Source organism: Suillus clintonianus (genome assembly GCF_016758775.1).
Source record: "Suillus clintonianus strain FC179 chromosome Unknown DEU56scaffold_44, whole genome shotgun sequence".
NCBI classification, from domain to species: domain Eukaryota; kingdom Fungi; phylum Basidiomycota; class Agaricomycetes; order Boletales; family Suillaceae; genus Suillus; species Suillus clintonianus.
The window spans coordinates 12214-32935 of record NW_024539268.1 but is presented as its reverse complement, the minus strand read 5'-3'; the positions used below and the strand labels follow the sequence as shown (position 1 = coordinate 32935).

At 48.8% G+C, this 20722-nt stretch overlaps 8 protein-coding genes across 8 annotated transcripts; 4 read left to right on the top strand and 4 right to left on the bottom strand.

The window, feature by feature from the left end:
• Positions 1 to 608: 608 nt before the first annotated feature.
• DEU56DRAFT_913553 (uncharacterized protein) lies at positions 609 to 997 on the bottom strand (the record flags this gene model as incomplete). Its single annotated transcript, XM_041357537.1, has 2 exons — positions 609 to 792; positions 843 to 997. 2 exons carry the CDS (start codon positions 995 to 997, stop codon positions 609 to 611), a joined length of 339 nt encoding a protein of 112 aa, XP_041207504.1.
• Positions 998 to 2983: 1986 nt separating this feature from the next.
• Positions 2984 to 3727, bottom strand: DEU56DRAFT_808479 (ribosomal protein L14b/L23e). The gene is made up of 3 exons (XM_041353430.1): positions 3562 to 3727; positions 3148 to 3513; positions 2984 to 3097 (listed from the first exon to the last, which is right to left on the bottom strand). Exons 1-3 carry the CDS (start codon positions 3586 to 3588, stop codon positions 3089 to 3091), a joined length of 402 nt encoding a protein of 133 aa, XP_041207503.1. The 5' UTR covers positions 3589 to 3727; the 3' UTR covers positions 2984 to 3088.
• Positions 3728 to 3746: 19 nt separating this feature from the next.
• Positions 3747 to 6551, top strand: DEU56DRAFT_808464 (hexokinase). Its single transcript, XM_041353429.1, has 15 exons — positions 3747 to 3789; positions 3871 to 4139; positions 4205 to 4240; positions 4297 to 4387; positions 4579 to 4651; positions 4726 to 4943; positions 4994 to 5010; positions 5068 to 5179; positions 5232 to 5435; positions 5486 to 5584; positions 5638 to 5786; positions 5843 to 6059; positions 6109 to 6173; positions 6234 to 6292; positions 6357 to 6551. Exons 2-15 carry the CDS (start codon positions 4030 to 4032, stop codon positions 6401 to 6403), a joined length of 1497 nt encoding a protein of 498 aa, XP_041207502.1. The 5' UTR covers positions 3747 to 3789; positions 3871 to 4029; the 3' UTR covers positions 6404 to 6551.
• DEU56DRAFT_949780 (uncharacterized protein) lies at positions 6278 to 8001 on the bottom strand (the record flags this gene model as incomplete). The annotated part of the gene is made up of 5 exons (XM_041359114.1): positions 6278 to 7008; positions 7060 to 7388; positions 7443 to 7530; positions 7582 to 7667; positions 7719 to 8001. 5 exons carry the CDS (start codon positions 7999 to 8001, stop codon positions 6739 to 6741), a joined length of 1056 nt encoding a protein of 351 aa, XP_041207501.1. The 3' UTR covers positions 6278 to 6738.
• Positions 8002 to 10834: 2833 nt separating this feature from the next.
• DEU56DRAFT_808447 (kinase-like domain-containing protein) lies at positions 10835 to 13182 on the top strand. The gene is made up of 4 exons (XM_041353428.1): positions 10835 to 11141; positions 11190 to 11434; positions 11487 to 11934; positions 11987 to 13182. Exons 1-4 carry the CDS (start codon positions 10973 to 10975, stop codon positions 12904 to 12906), a joined length of 1782 nt encoding a protein of 593 aa, XP_041207500.1. The 5' UTR covers positions 10835 to 10972; the 3' UTR covers positions 12907 to 13182.
• A 1144-nt stretch (positions 13183 to 14326) lies between these two features.
• On the top strand, positions 14327 to 16381 carry DEU56DRAFT_738262 (amino acid transporter; the record flags this gene model as incomplete). Its single annotated transcript, XM_041348648.1, has 11 exons — positions 14327 to 14563; positions 14620 to 14678; positions 14731 to 14795; positions 14840 to 14900; positions 14951 to 15170; positions 15233 to 15267; positions 15318 to 15369; positions 15430 to 15888; positions 15948 to 16033; positions 16089 to 16155; positions 16205 to 16381. The coding sequence occupies 11 exons, from the start codon at positions 14327 to 14329 to the stop codon at positions 16379 to 16381; spliced, it is 1518 nt and encodes a 505-aa protein (XP_041207499.1).
• Positions 16382 to 17103: 722 nt separating this feature from the next.
• Positions 17104 to 18555, bottom strand: DEU56DRAFT_913548 (uncharacterized protein; the record flags this gene model as incomplete). Its single annotated transcript, XM_041357536.1, has 1 exon — positions 17104 to 18555. One exon carries the CDS (start codon positions 18553 to 18555, stop codon positions 17104 to 17106), a length of 1452 nt encoding a protein of 483 aa, XP_041207498.1.
• Positions 18556 to 19228: 673 nt separating this feature from the next.
• DEU56DRAFT_808429 (uncharacterized protein) lies at positions 19229 to 20705 on the top strand. The gene is made up of 6 exons (XM_041353427.1): positions 19229 to 19389; positions 19450 to 19504; positions 19554 to 19611; positions 19661 to 19883; positions 19936 to 20139; positions 20199 to 20705. Exons 1-6 carry the CDS (start codon positions 19338 to 19340, stop codon positions 20537 to 20539), a joined length of 933 nt encoding a protein of 310 aa, XP_041207497.1. The 5' UTR covers positions 19229 to 19337; the 3' UTR covers positions 20540 to 20705.
• The last annotated feature ends 17 nt before the right edge of the window (positions 20706 to 20722 follow it).

Here is a 20722-nt window from a genome sequence, read left to right as displayed (position 1 = left end):
CCCTGCACAAATTCTGTCACTTGGGTGGGAGCATGAGGTGCAAAACTTACGGAGCTCATGATGGTGCATGATGTTAAGCTCTTCAACTTCAATTTGACATCTAAGTTCTATGTAGATCGCAATGTCACAAATGCTTACACCATGAAAGAATCATCAAATTGACCAGATCTTATCTTATCTCCGTTGGGCGACGCCTGCTAGAGTACTGTCAGTCAAGATTCGTTTATCAGGCGATATCATTTTTGACATCATATTCAACGTACACATATCGCATCCAGAGCTGATCATGACCTATATCCACGCTCCAACTTCCTATCTTCCACCGTTCTTTACATCTTGCATGCACGCCGCCGTCGCAATGTAAGATGTCTTGCAAGACTTGAAAGAGTTTTACTTCCCCGCCAAACCATTTCCTGCGAATAGGATGTCGTCAATAAATGCTGCACCTGCGCTGAAGCAGAACATCTCTAACACGGTACACGTGCTTCTCACTGACCTGCTGCATCAGGTTTCTACATCGTTCGCATCTGTTTCTCCCTGGCTGAAAATATACTACGCATAGAGCATAGGAATTGTTCAGGATGGCTGTTGCGAGGCATACAACATCGTCAGATGCCACGAGATATCCGTATGTAAACTTGAAGGACCAACATTGCAACACCCGTTGTAAACTGCGGCTCGACGCCAATGTCCTTGCCATCCATGTCATCCGCCTTTGCAATCTCGATCGTTGATACAATTGACACGATAGAGGCCCGAGCTGTTTGCGAAGAAACGACCAGCGCAAAATCTCTTTGAGGTGTTGTTAGTTGCATTTTCAAACCCAAGAAGACATCGTGAACCTTCCAAAGCCAAAACTGGAATGACTGTACAATGGTTCATCTTTCAGCTTTCTGTCCAGTAAAATGACGATTGGGATCAAAATGCGACGGATTGGATGTTTTTCCTCATCATGACCCATGGCCCTATGGAAGGTATTAGCAACTACAATGGCCATAAGGGTAAGACGACGACGATACGTACCATGCATTCAACAACACCACGGAACCTAACAATTTTTTAGAGAAATATGATCAGGAGCTTGAGGCACAGGTAGTCAAACACTATAAACATCATCGCACGAGGTTGCACATGTTATGGAAGGCCTGCAGCACGTGTCAGATTGACTTCAACATCTCCCCTGAGGCTTACCAAGAGGTGCAGAAGGCTTCCATCTGAGAAGTTCACGACAGATAGCCTTGATGTACGGCAGTGACACTATCCTTGAAAGTGGGATTTTTGTCGCGCCCACACGCTGCGTCGATTGTTGCTCTAGCACGACTCTGGACTTGCGAGTAAAGAAGTATCACCGATAGGAATACATGAAGAGATGATGATGTCTGCAATTTCCATCTGTAAGAAAGCTTAGGGATAACATGACGCCTCACCAATGTATGTGGTTGCAGCAACATCCTTCATCAACTGTTCATGTGCACGAACTTGACTTTCGTCACCCTGGGTCAGGAAGTCTGATACCATAGATGGACGTGCTACACCCTCTGCCTGGCAGAGAAACCAGCAAACCATTATCGTAAGAGTTGAGGTATCTCTGAAATGCTCACCAATTGTTTTTTCATATATTCCAAGGGTGTCCCTTATCATACTCTTTCAGGAGATAGGACTTGATTAACGATCTGAATGACCCTATGAATAGAGGTTACGGAGGGATCATCCCTTGGCCTGGTCTCGTATCCATACGCGACTGCCAAAATGAGGGACGAAGCAGATCTGTTTCATATTAGAATCGGAGTAAACACAGGGAATCGTAGTTTGGGACCAACGTGTTGAGGTGCCGTTCCATTTCCTTGGGGGGATCCAAAAGATTAACGATCTCATGAGCCTTGCGAAGATACAAATCCTGGTACGAGTTCGATGCTTCGACGCGGAGTACCTGATGAATTTTTTGCGGTGCGTATGGAATGTATCACCGTGTGGCAGGAGCCCATTTCATACGACATTCCAACACTGTCCTCGGTCGGTCAAGGTGTTGGTTGAAAGACGTAGCAATGAAAGGACAATCAGAATATAACGCCGAGCGTCAATCTACAATGGTCCTGGCAACTTTCTCGGAGTTCATGATGATGAAGTGCCGACCAAAAAGACGCAAGTATACAATATCACTTGGGATTTGAGACTGAGCCACAGAGCATCAGGATGGCAAAGGCGGATCAACCAACCATATTGCTTTCCCCACTTGGCATAAGATAGTCAAGGACGAGCTGCATCAATGTCGAGGGCATTTCCTACGAAAGGAAGCAAGCGCAGTCCGTGTGGGAGTGTCATACCATTCGCCTTTTGTCATGTTGTACGTTCTGCAACTTGTGACTGCGCAGCCGATAGCTGAGAAAATGATATAGCTTTCGACCATGATGGGGATGATGATGGAATGCAGGTCCCAACAGGCACATCTCTTATCTCTTCGTTACAACATTGGTAGGGTCGTGGGGTGCCCTGTTACCGTTCCGACGTACTTCGGCTCTTAAGTCTCGAGAAGAACATGACAGGTATGTGCATTACCTCACTTACAGCAGAGGTTGAGACCTCCAAATGATGATAGAAGAGACGGTGGCAAGGATGGTGGCGACACCGTGTGCGAATCTTTGTTGAATGATCACAGTCCTTTAAGCTTCAAGAACGTAATACTCCATATGCGGCTGCCTAACCTAAACAATTGCATATGAATTTTCAGTTCGTGGGTCAGATACAGGGAGACGCACGAAAGAGGTAAATCTTTGCAGCAAGAATGGGCTTGTGAGGGATGAGTACCGCACAAGTTGTGCGGTCACAACCGTGACGGCAGCTCGCGATGGTGCCCCAGGAAGAGCACCGTTGGCTCCCAGCATCCACCTCTCGCCCTCACGTAGATCAGCGGCGGTTCGCAGCTGCCGGAAATTCGAAAAGTTGGTTAAAAGTTGGTGCATCGTCCTGCTATATGCAAGAAGCATGGCTCGAACTCTACGAACATCAAGTCAAACGTGGTCATAGGACGCGCTGGAGCCGCGAAAAATCAATAGTAGGTTTTAAGACGGGTATGTAATATACATCTATATCAAACGACCTTGACGAAAATCAGTCAAGTTCTCTCCAACATGTTGCAGAGCTACACACCTTTGGTGCTAAGCTGACAATCTTCCCCCAACCTTTCATGCGCAAGTCAGCGCTCACAACGCCACCAATACGGGTCCCCAGCATCTCCCTCTTGTTATTCAAAAGGACTGCCGCATTATCATCGAACCTGATGAAACGTCCGTCTGGTCTTCGAACTGACTTCTTGGTCCGCACGATTACTGCTCGGCGTACATCTCCACGTCGGACTTTGACCGCGGTGGTAGATGCCTGAGTTGCTGCTGACACTGGGCGCGCGCGTTTGACGACACAAACTATTTCATCACCGACAGAGCCCCAGCCGTTATTGACCTTCTGTTTGAGGACATTGACGCACTCGATGAGTAGTGCGCCGGAGTTGTCTATTACCTGGATGAATGTTGTGAGCTGAGTGAGGACATACAAAACTTCACTGACATTAAGTGTAGACTTGAGCCCAATCATCACCCTCAAATGACAAACGAAAAAGTCGCGAGAATTGAAAGAAGAATGTGGGACTGGTAGTGTGACCGTCGTGTGGTGTGTGGGAATTTATATACATATATGTATTCGATAACCCTTAGGTGTGGGGTGTTAGTACACTGTCATTATGTTCCTCAACTGCGTATTGTAAGCTTCCAGTCTTGAGAAATCGGCGTTTACAAGGTCAGCGATCTTAACGCTAGTACTAGTTGTGTGAGGCTCACCCAAGTACGCGTGTTGCATTCGGTGTTTCCTGGACCAAAGTCCATTTGGTCGGGCATACCGTACGTTTATGGAGATGTATTTTCCACGCGAAGTAGGTACCGATGAAGGACTGCCATGGTCGTGAACTCAAACTCCACTCGCTGTCTTTCTTTCTCCCTCCATCATCTCCCCACATAATACGTCAGTTTTCGATCAAGAATGCCTGCCTCGCGTCGCGGAAGTGGTAGCTTCACGCTAACTACAGGTCAGACAATCGCAATCCATACCCGGACGCAAGATGAGGAAGACCTTCCCCATGCAACTAAAAAGTATGCAGTATCACGCGATAATATTTCATCCAGTCTGCTCACGTTTATTATCTTGCGAACCGCAGGACAATGGCTGACCACTTGAGAAAATACGAGAGTCTGTCAGTCACCCTATCAGGGGCTCCGACGATGGATCTACTGAATCCTCGTTGCACAGGTTCACACTCACCCCGCAGAGGATGCGCATGATTGTCGAGGCCTTTACCGAGACGCTTGAACTTGGCCTGAACAAACCCAACCAGATTGTAGTGCGTATGTACTCCCACACGTCAATACCGAATGAGATCACCTTGCGTTTGTTGTTCCAACTCCATTGATTGCAGTTGGTCATGAGATGAGACGATTCAATCACTGCATCTCGCGATGCTGGTGATTCTTGATGCTCTTCACATTTGTTTTATGGGGAATTTCCTACTCTGTGCTGAATTAGTACTTGTAGCCTATGATTCCGACATTCGTGTTTGGATGGCCAACAGGTCAGGAGAAAGGAGATTTCCTTGCTCTTGATCTTGGTGAGTGATTTGCCATTTATGCCATGTTTCCATGCTCTAAATATACACATGCGAATGCATTTCGTCATATATAGGTGGAACGAATCTGCGTGTTTGTCTTGTGACCCTTCAGGGAGAGGGAAAATTCGAGATTTCCCAAACCAAATATCGTTTGACTGAGGAGCAAAAGCAAGAAGATGGCCAGAAATTGTTTGATTTCTGCGCTGAATGCCTAAACACCTTTGTTGAAACCAACACGGGCGAGGGCGAGGGCCAACTGAAGCCTGGTCAATCCCTACCGCTTGGCTTTACCGTAAGTCATAGCCTAGCCTAACGTCATCATGCTGACTATGAAGTGTTCAGTTTTCCTACCCTTGCTCGTAAGCGCATGATGCAATTGTCAGTATGTGCAAGATCGATTTGGTTTCGGTATACAGGCAGGAACGCATTGACCACGGCGAGCTCATCCGCTGGACCAAGGGTTTTGGAGCGGGAAACACGGAGGGCAGGGACGTTGCGGAGATGTTCAAGAAGTCCCTCGAGAAATACGTACGTTCTGTCAAGCCCAAGTTTCTATCCACACTGACTCGCAGACGAGCAGCAATTGCCCATCAAACTAACCGCTCTTATCAATGATACAACTGGCACATTGATCGCATCACACTATGTGAATCCTAAGACGAAGATCGCGGTTATCTTCGGAACTGGTTGTAATGCGGCTTACATGGAGCACGTCAAGGACATCCCCAAAATAGGGCATTTGGGTATCGATTCTGGAGCTGAGATGGGGATTAATTGTGAATGGGTCTGTCGGCTTTTTTCCCGATCCCAGCACCAGATTGACGGGCATGACAGGGTGCCTTTGATTCATTTGAACACGAACATCTGCCGCGAACGAAATACGACACAATCGTTGATGATACTTCAAATAAGCCTGGGGAACAGGCATTCGAAGTGAGTACCTCCGTGCTATGTTACATCATTAGCGTGACATCTCAACCATCCAGAAACTCATTTCTGGCCGGTATTTGGGCGAGATTCTTAGACTGGTTATTTGTGAACTCATCGACGAAGGTGTACTTTTCCTCGGACAAAACACTTACAAACTCGAGAAACCCTACTGTTTTGACACCGCATTCTTGTCTCTGATGGAGAGGTATCATATTTCCCGTCTTATATCAAATGCACAGAAGCTCATCGTCGTATTCTTAGCGACCCAACAGACGAACTTCTTATGGTTATCGGAATCTTCACACATTTCTTTGCGCTTGAGACAACACTCGCGGAACGGCAGTTCTTCCGGGCTCTTGCAAAACTCATTGGAAGGCGTGCGGCTCGGTTGAGTGCTTGTGGCATTGCCGCAATCGTCAGCAAGATGGGTTATCTCGAGGAAGGCTGCTCTGTCGGGGCCGATGGATCGTTGTACAACGTAAACCCCCTTTTTGTCTGCTTGCCACAGGATGTTTACCCATCTGCAGAAATACCCCGGGTTCGCTGATCGCGTGCATGAAGGTTTGCAGGACATTTTCGGCGATAAGGGACGGTGAGCAGTTCTTGTTTGATATCCTCTTTCTCTACCGATCTGAGTGCCATGTAATCACAGCAACATTGTCACACACCATGCCGAGGACGGCAGCGGTGTGGGTAGTGCGATTATTGCAGGTCAGTGTCGTGATCTGTTATCGTATCAGTTTCTCCGTAAACTTATGCTCATGTCATTTTTTAGCCATGACGAAGGACAGGAAGGATGCTGGATTGTACCTTAATGTCTGATCATACTATTACGGTCATAAGAGGGGAAACACGGAAGTCTATGCGTATATGTACTTTGTTAACTGCCGTCGCCATTAGAGTTTGGGTTCTTGATTTTTTTTGTAAACGTCCCGTATGGGCAATGGACTACCTAAGTCGGCAGTCGTTTTTGCTGTGTCAAAAAAACTCTTCCATTATGTCGAAGACGCCCCGAATTAGAGTGGAGTGGGGGGAGAGTGGGTATACAAGATGCTAACTATGAACTCCAAGACAACCAGATCTTGTGAAAGCGTTGCGACGAAAGCATTGTCAAGATAGCGTAACTGCACGTATAATTTAGGCCACCCCCGCGGGTCTCATACCGCTCTGCCAAAAGGATCGTGATTCGCGTGAGCTTCGGTAGGCTCCATCGGGTGTGACGACTTGGGAGAGCGTATTGAGTCGTCGCGGGTGATTTCTTGGTGAAAGGAAATCTCAACATTCAATGGAGCGGACGGGGGCGAGGGCTTGGGGAAGTCCGACGGCCGCCGCAACCGGATGGCGCTTTCTTCCATTAGGGTGGTGGAGTGATTCGTCCAGGCCTTGCCCTCTGAGACGCGGTAGATAATAAGGAGCGGGGCAATGACCTAGAATATACACGTGAATCATAACTCGTTCCGACTTCTGCGGACACCTACCTGCGCCTCGCCCAGTAATTGCATGAATGCATATGAGATCGGGTTGTTGAGGGTATACGGTATGAGGTAAAGGAGCGAGCATATCGAGTAGATGGCGGCGGATTCGATAATGATGGATGCGAAACTGGCGTAGATCGCGCCGTGGCCTAAGCCTAGGACTCTGGATATTCGGCGACGGTGGTATAGGAGGCGCAGGACAGTGAGGAGGCTGATGAAGATATTGATAACGAGGGAGAAGCAGAGATATGGAAAGAGCAAGCTGAAGGACATCCAACCGCTTTCGGATTGTGCTGGTGTTGAGACAATGACTAGCCAGAGAGTTCCAGTGACTGTGAGAAGGGTCAGGGTGGATTGCGAACGTCAGATGTAAGTTTGACACATACCGAGAGCTCCGAGGAACAGGGTAGATCCAAGTCCAACGATAACGTAGTAGATTCTGGTATTTTTGTACACTACCGTACACCGCCAGATCTATGGTGCGTGGTCAAATGATAGTGATGGGGGATACAATTGGACACTTACCATCAATAAGTCTGCACACCAATCCGAAACCACGAAAGCAGTGTTAAGTGGAGGTGAGGAGGTCGCCTCCTCGTATGCACCAGGACCTGGGCAAACGATAAGTACGAGATGCAATCTATTTCAAAGGTTGCAAATACCTCCGGGATATAAACGATTGTCGATGAATCCCATCTGCGTTATCTGCGAGTTGAACGCCACATATATCGTACCAACCACAAAGAGGAAAGCGACATAGAATAAAAAGAATCTGTTTTTCTTGTAGCCAGTGCCATGGGATTGAGCGCGGGGCCAGAGGGAGCGCCAACACATGGCAGACAAGACGATCACCACGCCGTAAAGGACGCCAGTAACGATAGCGCCCTGTAGCCATGCGCCCTCAGCATAGATCTGGTCATTGGATTCATCAGGGCGGTAAGACATAGCAGCAGAGTGCCGATCTAAAAAATGAGGCTATATGCTGCTTTTTGAGAGCCTGACCTTTTTGGAATAGCAGTACACGGCTGTACAACGCATATCAACCGCATCACTTTAATCACGGCGTGATTGCTGATAGGCTAGCCCTGCCCGTTGTGCTGGCACATGAATCCTTCTTTGTTTATTCTATTTTTCGGAGGTTGCGCTCGTTGGTGTTCGCTGACGGCAGTGACGGCAAAGTCGTGGGATATGAACATTGTGCAGCCCGACGAATCGCCATTTTGACGGAGCTTGACAGAGCTTAACCTGTATATGTGCAACTGGAGGGAAGAAATTCGGATAAAACCCGCATAGCGTGAGTAAATGGAATGACCGTGAGTTGCCGTGAGTGGAGGGCGCTGAGACTGTGACACGGCAGCGCCCATCGGTACTAGGCCAACCTACTGTCCTAGTAGCTGGGATTCTAAAGGAGGATGGCATAAAGCGCCATGGATTCCGGAGCGTTGCCCTCCGACTCCAATAAAAGGAATCGCTGTCGGTCTTCCTTCTATAGGTCTGAAGGCCAGGTACCCCCAGAGTGCGTGTCACCAGCTAAGGTTTGAACTTGAATGGGAACATAGTTTTGTGAATTGTGGAGTAGTACGTTCTGGGGAGTCGGTTGATGCGCAGAATGTACCAGTCATTTCGTGACCAAAAGGTGTAACCGCGGCAGCAAATGATGGATCCAGATTAGTACTTGCGCGGCATGACCCATCAAATCAACGTTAACGTATAGTACCCTCGTAGCGGGTGTTGGCGCCTGTCAGGAACTTAGACTCAGATGAGGCTATTCGTATCAATATATATGTAGCTGCCTTGGGTGAGAAGAAATACTGTCTTGCGTATTCCATCAAACATGCATAGTGACAGTTCTTATGTAGAAAGACGTCAACTGTCATGATAGTATTGGGAGCACCACAAGCCCTTTTATTTCACTAACAACGTATCATCTGCGGCCGTGTCACAACGGGTTGATTAGGGGGATGTAGGATAGTAGTTTCGTCGCCGGTGGAATTGATCCGCATTAAACCAGTGACTGTTGCGTAAAAAACTGTCAAAAGCCGGCTGATGGATTACGAGTTGCTGTCTTTCCGCTTGGAGTTGAATGTGTGAGTACTAGTAGAGTTGGGGCTAGGTTGGGTCACCAGATATCCGCGAATGGCTACGGGCTGCATGTCAGAAAGTCATCGGCAAATACCGTCGTAAACTCTCGCGTTGAGATCTCGGCCGGAAGTTCCTCGGGCGACTGCATCAGACGAATGTCAGCGATGACCAACAAATCGGCAAATGCTGGCGAAATCCGTCTGGCAGGTAGTGGACTAGCATTGACCGCGCGATTCGTACCGGTCCCCGCCCCTGTATCGTGATTGGAACACTGACATACTGGCGTTGATCGTACCGGTCCCTGCTTCTGCATCGTGATTGGAATGATTGAGATACTGGCGTGGTTGGTTGGTACGGAATCGGTGATGAGTCTAGGAATTTGGAAATGCCAGCAGTGGCTCAGCAGTAATCAAGAAGGAAAGACTAGAGGAGACTAGCCCAGCAGGCACCCAGTCAAGATCGATTCGTCTCTACAATTTGTTTCTCTTCGAAAAGTCGGGAACAGTATCAAGATCGTGATACACATGGAGGGATTGATCATCGATTGTGCGTTTTAGTACTTGAGGAATGGATGTGCACGTCGGCCGCTGCATCCGGCACAGGAACAAGATGTAGGAATTTCACTAAAACGTAGCAGAGACGAAGGCACCGGAAGGACGGTCCACGCGTAGATATATGAATCAGTTGGTTCTGACACTGGAGACTATATGTCAACGCACGAGGGGAACGACATTCATGCAGATGACACAAAAGGTACATCACGCGCGAACGAATGATATCGCACAACGAAGAAATTTTCGCCGGGACTGTGATAAGTAGAGATCTGAAAGGATTGCCAACGGACATGCCTCCACGCTTCGTGGAAGTCGCGCACGCATGCCACAGTTAGTTCGGTTGAGAAGCCTTATCAGAAGCGCCTGCTGTGATCAAGAGTGAGCGATAGCCTATAGGAACCGATAGGATGAACATTGTCAAAAGAATTTCATTTTTATGCAACGACTTAACAACTTGAAACGAGCATCCGGAGTGCTATGCATCGCAGCAGCTGATCATTTTATGTAGTAATAGCTTGAACGTGCGTGATCTCATGCTACCGCGCGGCTTCCCGTATGTACGCGAAGAGACAAATCCTAAGGTTCAGACGGCATCAATGAAAGTTCTCTGACGGCTAATTAGGCCGACGTACCAATTATGTATTCGATGAGCAACGTTTGCAATAGTCGAGATAAGGCTGGCACCAGTCATGATGTGAGAAAAGGCGGGGCTGGCTCGTAATAAAGTGTCCCGTGGGTCGAGGCAAAGCTGAGGCGAGCGGACATTGCCGCGACGATCTGAAACATCTGATGATCAGTTTTGAAATAGCCCAAGGGAACATGCCATTGTCAAGCACTTCCTGGCTTCGAGCATAAACGTAAAAGTGAGCTTGAGCAGATTGGCGCCATAATAGTAGTCAAAGTTAATTCGATACCTTCGCGAAGCTCTGGGAGTGGACTACGGCACCATGATGATCTATGTCGTCGCTGGCTATGAGAGTAAGGTAGTGCCACTGTGCCAAGGGTGGAGCTAAAGCCTGGAACGATGGCGATGGAGCAGTCGTTGACCGCAACTGCGGATTAGGTAGGAAATATTAATGTAGTCTAGTCCAGGCTTGTTTGCAATGCCGTGGCTGCTGTGAGACAAAATCTTGATCGTGTCACTTTCCCCGCATATTTATTACACTTGGTAACCAAACTGTTTAAATATCTTTTCTCTCTGCCCCCCTTTATAATCAACCTCGTCCACCTTTATTTTTCTTCACACCCCTTACTAGTTCAGAAGTTCTTATGATCTTGCTATGAAGATACCGAGAAGCCCTGCGTCTCTACGAATCGTTAGGCCTGTTACCCCCGTCCTCAAATCCACAAATGTTTCTCGACAGTTAGCTACCGCAGTCATAACCCCCCCTTCCTACCTCTCTCTACCACCCCCTGGTCCACCCCACCCTCTTATTCCTGGCCCGCCTGGTAAGTAAAGAGCCATTTTCGCCGTCATTTTTACTAATTTGTCCTCAGTTGTCACCTCTTTGGGAGCCGAATACAACGAGAATCTCTTCCGGTACACCTCTGGCAGGTGGTTGTACAACGAACCCCAGCAGATGGCTCAGCGTTACATCAAGTTTGATGTCGCTGCTCTCTATCGTGTCATTGCCTCTGTCTGCTCTTCCCCTGTAGTGTCTATGGAGAAAAAGGAGGGTCTGTTTAACAAGACCTTGATGGTCACTCTCGCAAATGGTCAAAAAGTTGCTGCTCGCATTAAGGCAAGGCATATTTCATCTACACGGCGCTATTCATACTGATCTCCATTCATAGAATCCAATTGCCGGTCCAGACCATCTCATGACTTCCAGCGAGGTTGCAACCATGGATTTCGTCCGCCACAACCTCGGAATTCCCGTGCCTAAGATCCTTGCCTGGAGTTCTCACGCCGCCAATAATGGCGTCGGAGCGGAATACATCATCATGGAGTCCGCTCCGGGCGTCCAGCTTAGCACCGTCTGGCACACCATGGACTCACGCCAGAAAAAGAACGTCGTCAATTCGCTTGTAGCACTCGAGCAGAACATGCTGAACGCAAAGTTTGCCCAGTATGGTAGCTTGTACTACAGGGATGATATTCCCGAGTCGAAGCGAGCTCCTAGCCTGTATGCCCATGGGTCACGTAGGTTCGGTTCTGAGGACAAGTTCTGCATAGGTCCCATAGCCCATCGCAACTTCTATGAAGATGAACGCGCAACTATGGACCTTGACAGAGGACCGTGTGCGTATCTCTGACACTCTGTAATTGTAGCATGTTGCTAATGCTTGTCAAGGGTCATCGCCGGAGGACTACCTTCGCTCCCTCGCCTTGCGCGAGGAGGCATGGATATCACGCTTTGCGAAGCCCAACATTCATGATGACCCTTTCCGTAATGTCTCAGGTCCTCAGCTCAAGGAAGAGCATCTACAGTGCTTGGAACAGTATCGCTCAATTGTTCCCGCCCTCGTGCCGACCTCACGAAAGGTCCTTTCATCTAACCTGTGGCATCCTGACCTCAACCCTGGCAATATCTTTGTATCCGATGACCAGGAGCGACGTGTGGTTAGCATCATTGACTGGCAAGGCTGTTGGGCTGGTCCGGCGTACCTCCAAATGACGAGTCCATCCTTCCTGGCTTGCGGTGGCGCTGGACTTGATTCGGGCCTCGATTTCCCTAAACTTCCTCCCGAGTACGACGTCATGAGTCAGGACACCAAGGCTATGATGCGCGAAGATCACAAATCACAGATCCTTTACAAGCTCTATGAAATTAAACAGCTCTACCCTTATCGTATTAGCGATCGTGAGGCGCGAACAATGCCTGTCCGCGCAGCAGGCCGGACATGGAAAGACGGCATTCTTCCAATGCGCCTCGCGCTGCTTGACATCTTCAGCCGGTGGGCAGAACTCTCTCGTAGTGACGAGCCTTGCCCACTGCGCTTCACGCGGGAGGAAGTACAAGAGTTGAAGCGTCAACGAGACCGGTATGTAGATTGGCATGACTTCCTGGACGACGTGCGTACGACGTTCGGCATGCGGTTATATGGATGGGTGTCACCGCATGAGTACCCATCGAAGCGGGCGTTGCTTGAGGGCACGCGCAGTCGTCTTCCTGTCGCGCTCACCAGTCAGCTGGAAGAGATTCTTCCCCAGGATTGGTGGCCGTTTAGGGACACGGTCCCCCTACCCTCTGCGCCTGAGGTGCGGGTGTGAGGCGGTTTCAACATTACTTTCTTTGATTTCCCTTAGTCTCATTAGAACTACTGCTATAGTTTTTCATGGTTTTATCTTTGTTGTGTGTAGGGGACACGGACCTTCATCATTATTATTTTATGACTCATGGTTAATTAGTTTGTTGCTATTAGATGGTTTATCGTTTAGACGTTTGCTTTTGAGCTTTGGGCTATCTTTCCTTGTATTTACATTAACGTGTTTAGGGCTACTTTGCTTTGCTTGGGGTTTGAGAAATACATAGAGTACTAGTGCACCACCACCAAAAAAAGAAAAAAGGCAGAAAGGGAAACGTGACCGTGCGAATTTCTGCGTAGAGACTTCTTCACCGCTGCGGCGGCGGCGCAACTTGTTTTCACTTTCTGTTTATCGAGATTCGACAAACCACTCAGAGTCACGGTGTACTCAGTAACAGCACACTAAGATTCTCCCTTCGACAGGCCTGACTAGCCTAGGGAGACTACAGATCGACGCGGGCTGTCACGCCGTCACTGCCTACAAACGCATCAGAGAGTACTTGGGGCAACGGGTTTGTCAACGTCCGAACATCCATTATGTTCCTGATTTGTGGGAAAGCATCCTGCACATCAGTGATCATAACGAGTGTTCAAACGATTCCTGCACCCAGTGTCGCCCATCTTGTTGGCTAATCAGTTCACCCTATCGTAGGAGAAACGACGCCCATCAGGCCTTGAGGCTAAAGTTTACTGGCGATGTCTAGCCTTCCTGCTTCGCCAGGGAATGGAGCACTCGTCGCAGGAGAAACGAGACCTATCAGGCCTCCAGGGTGAACGGTTATTGGTGACGTCTGTGATACCTGCTTAGCGCTGCATAACCTTGACACTATTTGACGCTAGTAATGTATTCCACGTCCCTTCTAAAAGTTCCGTGTGTCTTATCTCACGACAAAGCTTCTGTGCATCCAGGCGGAAACACAGTTACTTAAACGACACGACTTCACATCGATGTACATGTGATGGCGCCTTCTTTCAAGGTCGATGAGATATGCCCAGTGGAACATCCTTGAACGTGATTATTCTAACATTTACGATAAGGAGTCAGGTGGCACATGTGAAGTTCAACCTGCTCATGGTTTCGAAGCTTTCTACATACGCGGAGATCACAAGATACTCCTCACTCACACCGATACATACATTTGACAGACCGGGACGGTCGGTAACTCTGGCCACCGGTCAATTGTCAATTTTAAGGTAGGTTTCAAACACTGTCGCATGCGGTCATTCAGAGCCTATTGTGATTTGTACTATCCAAAGTGATACTGCTTATCTGGATGCGAGTGCGTTGTTTGGTATATCTTATCTTTCGTTGCTCTTATATTTACTCTACTAGTTACCGTCTAACATTTGTCCCCTCATCTAATCACGCCCACTAGTGTTCCATCATGGTCAAGTCAGAAGGTTCCAGTGCAGGAGATGACAAGGAAGAGGCACGCGATGTTGCTGTATCTGACCAACGCCTCCAGGACCTGGGGTATAAGGCTGAATTCCGCCGCGAGATGTCTCTCTTTGGAGTGCTTGGGATATCGTTCTGCGCCATCGGCATTCTGACTGGAATGAGCAGCGCGTTTCAGACGGGGTTATTCTCTGGAGGCCCGGTTGGCCTGTTCTGGGGATGGAATGTGAGTTTTCGCGCTTCGGTCTGCTTGAAAACGATGCAAACTGCTGTTTAATATAGATATGCAGTTTCTTTATGTTTCTGATCGCTTTAAGTCTTGCAGAGATCTGCAGTACATAGTAAGCAAGTCGTTATACCATACCAGAGCCTACGTCTTAGGTTGTCACGTAGCCCAACAATGGGAGGACTATACTTTTGGGTTTGTAAAATGAAACCAGACGTACCCATCCTTGGCTGTGAGTCTCATCGTTCATTCTCCACGCAGTGACTCATAAATTAGTCTTCACTGGCTGGCTCTATTCCATGGCTATGGTGTTTACTGGCGCTTCCGGTAATTTGAGGTAAGTTGCTTTCGCACCATATGATCCGAAGCCTACGATTCGTCATATAGCGTCGCTCTATACCTTGCATCAATGGCAGAGGTTGGACAAGGAAGGACTTTAACGCGTGTAGAAATCACTGCGATCGCATGGGCTATGAACATATTCTCTGGCATTATCAACACCATCGGAACGAAGGCTATTGGACGAATGAGCACGTTAAATGTCTGGTGGACGCTCGGAGGGACGTTTGTGCTGGCCGTCACCCTGCTTGTGAAAGCACCTGTGAAGGTAAAATTCTTCTAACCCGCATGATTTATTTTCTTCACGCGAAACCTGATCATGTCTGATAGAATTCTCCCGATTTCGTGTTTACGAATTTTCAGAAGTAAGCCTTTCACTTTGCACAAAGAACAGAGTTAGTGACTGGCCGACTAGTTTCACCGGTTGGGAATCCAGAGGCTTTGTCGTGCTTCTCGGGTTTCTTCAGGTCAGGTTCAATTCTGTACGGATGATGCACAATCTGACCCACAGCGCTACCTTTCTATAGGCTGTATACACGCTCGAAGGATGTGAAACAGCGGCTCAAGTAGCGGAAGAAGCTGTACGCGCGGAAATTCTGGCCCCACTCGCTGTAGTAGGCAGCATTGCAGGCTCTTGGTTGATCGGTCTCGCGTACATGCTTTCACTTCTCTTCGCAGTCCAGAATATCGCGTCCGTTCAGGCCACCACATTCGCCATTCCAATTGCTCAACTCTTCTATGATGCAGTGGGGCCCCAGCTGGCGCAAATGTGTTTGGTTGTAGTAACGCTTGCCCAAGTGATGGCTGCGATTACAAATTTTACCGCAAGTTCGAGGCTGTTCTATGCGCTCGCAAGAGATAATGCGTTCCCGATGAAAAAGCAATTTTTGACCTTGAACCGATTCCAAGCGCCATACTGGGGTGTATGGACCAGTGTCTTGATAGGATGCATTATATCATGCGCCTACATTGGGTCTGCGGTTGCAGTCAGTCAACCCAGTTTCTTCAGAGATACTTTGTTCTGATAGCATTTCCGCATTCGCAGTTTAACGCCATCTTATCCTCAGCAGCCATATCGGTGATGTTGAGCTACTTGCAACCCATTGTTATTCGTGTGTTCTGGTCTGACTCGTTCGTTGTTCAAACGATGTATCCGAGCCTCGTTTGACTTGTTTGTTGGATTTAGCATTCAAGACTTTGGACCTTTTTGCCTTGGAAAATGGTCATGGCCAGTGAACTTTGCAAGTTTTTCGGTGCGTACCTTCGATATTTATCATACATAGCCATTGATTATCTGTGTAGTTCTGCGTTTTCATCTGCATTTTATTCGTCCTACCTACGGCATACCCAGTGAACGACCTCAACATGAACTACGCGATTGTTGCTGTGGGCGGTCTTTTGGTCATAATCACCATCAACTGGTTTTGGTGGGGAAGGCATAGCTTTAAAGGTCCTGTCAAAACAGTCACCTTTCAATGATATCACGAGTGCCAGAGCTGGCCTTGCGATACGACTTTTTAAATGAGAAACAAAGATATCCACATGCGCATACTACACTTCATCATGCAGGTACCTGCTGACAAGGCTGACCAGTTGACATAGTAGTTATCTATGATTGAGACACCATAAAGCAACGGTATCAGGGTAATTCCTACAGCAAGTACAATGTCGAATCAAGAATCAAGATGATCCATCATCAACAGTAAAACTGTACCACAAACCGACACGACACGAATTACACACCGATATGAATGAAAACAATTTTTTACTCCAGCAGAGTACGTAGCATGGTTGAGTGCCGAGGCCGCCTTCGTACAGTCCATAGCACCCTCCTTCAAAACATTGAACATCTTCTCATAAAACAACTTTAACGTGTTTTGCAACAGCGTCATCGACCACCCAGAGTGCCAATGACGCTCTTGAACCTTGAAGAAAACTGCAAACTAGCTGTGAGATGGACGACTTCGTCAGGAGTTTCCTCATCGCCAACAGCTGTATGACACACAAACAGGAATGCAAATTCAGCTTGGGGAGCATCATTCTCCATGGGTATCAAGCAGCGCGAGAGGTTTGTCTCTCATAGAGAAACGTGAGTTGTAAGGCTGCTCGCGGTCTTACTTGCCACGGGTGATAACAACACATTGTATTTGCCTACCAAAACACAACACAGCTAAACGACAGTGACCCACACCAAGGAATCTCTAATATGTCCCCGGCTGCGGGAACGTAGTCGGGTATACAAACGCGGGTTGTACAGGCGTATACCCGTATGGGAACTGTGGATAAACCATCCCTGGTTGCGAGTAACCCTTTTGCATCTGTGGTGGCCATCCATACAACAACGAGGCGTTGCTGGGCCCTATCCCCATCCCCATCCCCATCGGGAGGGAATCATGCCGCTTGTTATACCACGATGCTGCAGGTTTCCCGTCATCCACCGGTGAATCTGGGTGACGGCGGTGGCGGGAGGAACGGCCAGGGAAGTAGGCATCGACGATTTGCTCGCTCTCAACCCAGGGGAGTTGGTCGAGGGTGTGTAGAAAGCGCTTGATGCGCGTAGCTGGAGGAGGAGAGGGCCAGGGCGGGGGAACAGTGACATAGTCGGTCACGGTGACAGTTGTATTGGGGATGGCAGGGTGAACAGTTGATTGAGATTGCGAATGTGAATCATGATGCGAGCGTGAGTGTGAGTGTGAGTGTGAGTGTGAGTGTGGGTGTGAGTGTGAGTGTGAATGTGAATGGGATTGGGTATGAGTACGGGGAGAATGAGCATGCTCAGTGGAGGAGTGTGGGCGCGGATGTGTCTCCTGTGTTCCAGTCTGCTCGCTCGAGCGCTCATCAACTGTCGAGAGTACTTGAGGGACAGCATCTACACCGGGAGCATACACTGGCGACGATGGTGCTGGGGGAGGTGGTCTATGCGGATGAGGCTGCGGATATGCATAACGCTGTGGCGATGGTTGTGGGTGCAACTGGGACTGGGGCATGTCCATCAACTCTGCAGTTTGCGCTATTCTGGTGGGCGTGAGCGGGCGCAAATTCAAGCTCGATATGGTTGGAAATTGTGGATCATTCTCATGATGAGCACTAAGTGACGATGGGAAATCGCTCGACGGTGATGGTCGATGCGGGGACTTGCGCAAGCCGGAGAACTTGCGCAGACCTTTGACGAAGCCCCCAACCCAGCGTCGTGCACCTTTCCGCCCACCTGTATGTTGAGGAGCGTTGGAGAAATCAAAGTCAACCTCCCCATTGTCCTCCGGTAGTTCCAGCACTTCATCCTCCTCGTAATCAGGGTCCTCCACAGTCATGTATTCTCCGATCATTGGGGAGGGCATTCGCATGGCAGGCGACGGAGTACGCCGCATCATGGGCGAGGAGTGTGCCACGGGGAGTGGTTGACCCGGAAATACAGGTGTGGGGAAGTCTTCGGGGTCGAGTGGAGGTGGTTGCCATCGCTCATACGGATCATGAACTGGGGATGGAGGCTGTTGGTTAGTAGAGACCCATGATACGTCTCGCAGTCGCCTGGAACTGTCGTATCTGTTTCTGCGTACGGGGCTGGAAGAGTGCTCCCCGGGATCGACGTAGTCACGGTAGTGGGTTTCTGGATGACCGTGGTAGTCGTGATGGTATGAACTGGCCACGGACATGTGCGTTGATCACGAGAAGTCAACGATATCACTGTCAACGTGAGTCGTGACTGCGTAGAACACGATGTTGCGTTGTACGATTCAGACGTACTATGTATGTATAAGAACACGAGGCAAAGACACTGCCAGTGCAGCTGTTGCTGGCTGGCCTAAGGAAGCCAAACGCAGTACTATCTGCGCAGTTGTGATCTACGAAACAGGAGGAATGTTCAATGGGAGCAGCACGGACGTGTGGCTACGTATGGTCGATCTCCGGAATGCGATGTTCACACCTTGAAGCCCATCTCAGAGAGCCAATTCAGTTGATCTTCTGCTGCTTCTCCGAATTGACTTACAGTTCAATTATAGTAGGCCAAGGTTTACCCATTCATCCATAGATAGTGGATGACCCTGCATTGCATGTAATACTACTGTAATGATATGTCCATCTCCACCGTGACCGCGCGCGAACATGTATCCTAGGCAGACCGTCACCGAATAGAAGGAAGTGACAGCGTTCTTTCATGGTGTGACTTATACCGATGGCGGTGACATCCTCGAGCCGCCCATATGCATGGCTCAACATATGACAGAGCTTTGGGATAGCATGTGCTAGAAATCAAGTAGGCGGCTTGACGCCAACGCCAATGAGCTTCAACGGTGTCACTTCAGCACATTTACTGTACATCACTGTTCTGGCGGCTAGTGACGTCCCTCGGGCATGAACAACTCACCCCGGGTTGTATATTTTTAGCGCCGGCGGTCTTCTTTGAACTGATCTTCAAGTTGTTACTTACCTAACTATGTCTGCTGTTGCCCAGAAAATCCTTGTCGTGGGTGGAAATGGGTTCGTCGGTGAGGTTTCTGAGACGCTGATTTCGTCTGGCGATTGAATCTCATCCAGTGGCACTCTAGGTTCTGCAGTGTGCAAGGCTGCGATTGTGCGGGGCATGGGGGTCACCAGTGTTAGGTATATCTGAACTTCTTTTCTGTATGCCGAGACTATAGTGCATGTTCAGTTCGTCTGGGAAGCCTTATCGTACCCCAAAGGGCCATACCCCAGACTGGGCAGAGAAGGTACGTCAACAACCCCTGTTCAACGTGTAAAACGCTTAGAGACCACCAGGTAGAATGGCGAAAAGCCGACGCCATGAATCCTGACACATATGCTGATATTCTACCTGGCGTCAACGCGGTCGTGCACACCATAGGCACCCTCCTTGATAATACACAGCGTAATAAACAGTTCCACGACAAGGACTTCGTGGGCTTGCTGAAGTCCATTACGGGTATCACTCCGGTTGAGGCGCGCCATCTAGGAGCCTACGAGAAACTTAATCGTGATACAGGTGAGCTTCACCCGCCTTCACGTCAGCAGCGCATCATTATATGTTGTATTAGCCATCCGTATGTGTGAGGCCTTCACCGCCAGTAAACCTGCCCAAGGAATTACGCAAGTTCGCCCGTTTGTGTACGTTTCTGCGGAAGATTTTCACAGGCCTGCTATATCTGTGCGATACATAGAGACCAAACTGGAGGCCGAGGGAAAAATCGATGAAATCATGAAAGAACATCCACAGTATCGAGCGGTACACGTTCGGCCTTGTGAGAATGCATTTTCACTCATACTTGAAAGACATTAGACACTAACTTATATTCTCTAGCTATGATATACGACCCTGAGACTAGGCCGATGACTATCCCAGCCAACTTCTTTACCTTTGCGGCGTGGGTGCACGCAGGTATGCCGTCATTTGTACCGATGCCAGCATCCATCCTCCGCTGGTTCGGCACGAGGTTCCCGAAGGCGACTGAGCAGACACCTTCGGCGTTGGTATCTGTGGCCACCCTGCTGAGCGTCCCTCCAATTCGTGTCGACCACTTGGCCGAAGCTATCTGCGCTTCCCTGGATCCTGCTAAAAATATTGAGGGACCCATTGGTGTACGTGCCATGAGGGAGCTAATCGGATGGTCGAAAGGAGGGCCTACTCCGTCGGACTCCTGATCGTTTGCTGGCGGTTAACCGCTGTTTACTCTTTTATTTAAATGAAGACTTTTAGTGTGTCTAGAGTCCTATCATATTACTGATTGTCGAGCAGACTTCAATGACACAATAAAATCAATGGTTTGGGCTCCTCACAAGATGGCACCATTTCCCTGTGGTTCCTGCCTTTATTTCATGCTTGGC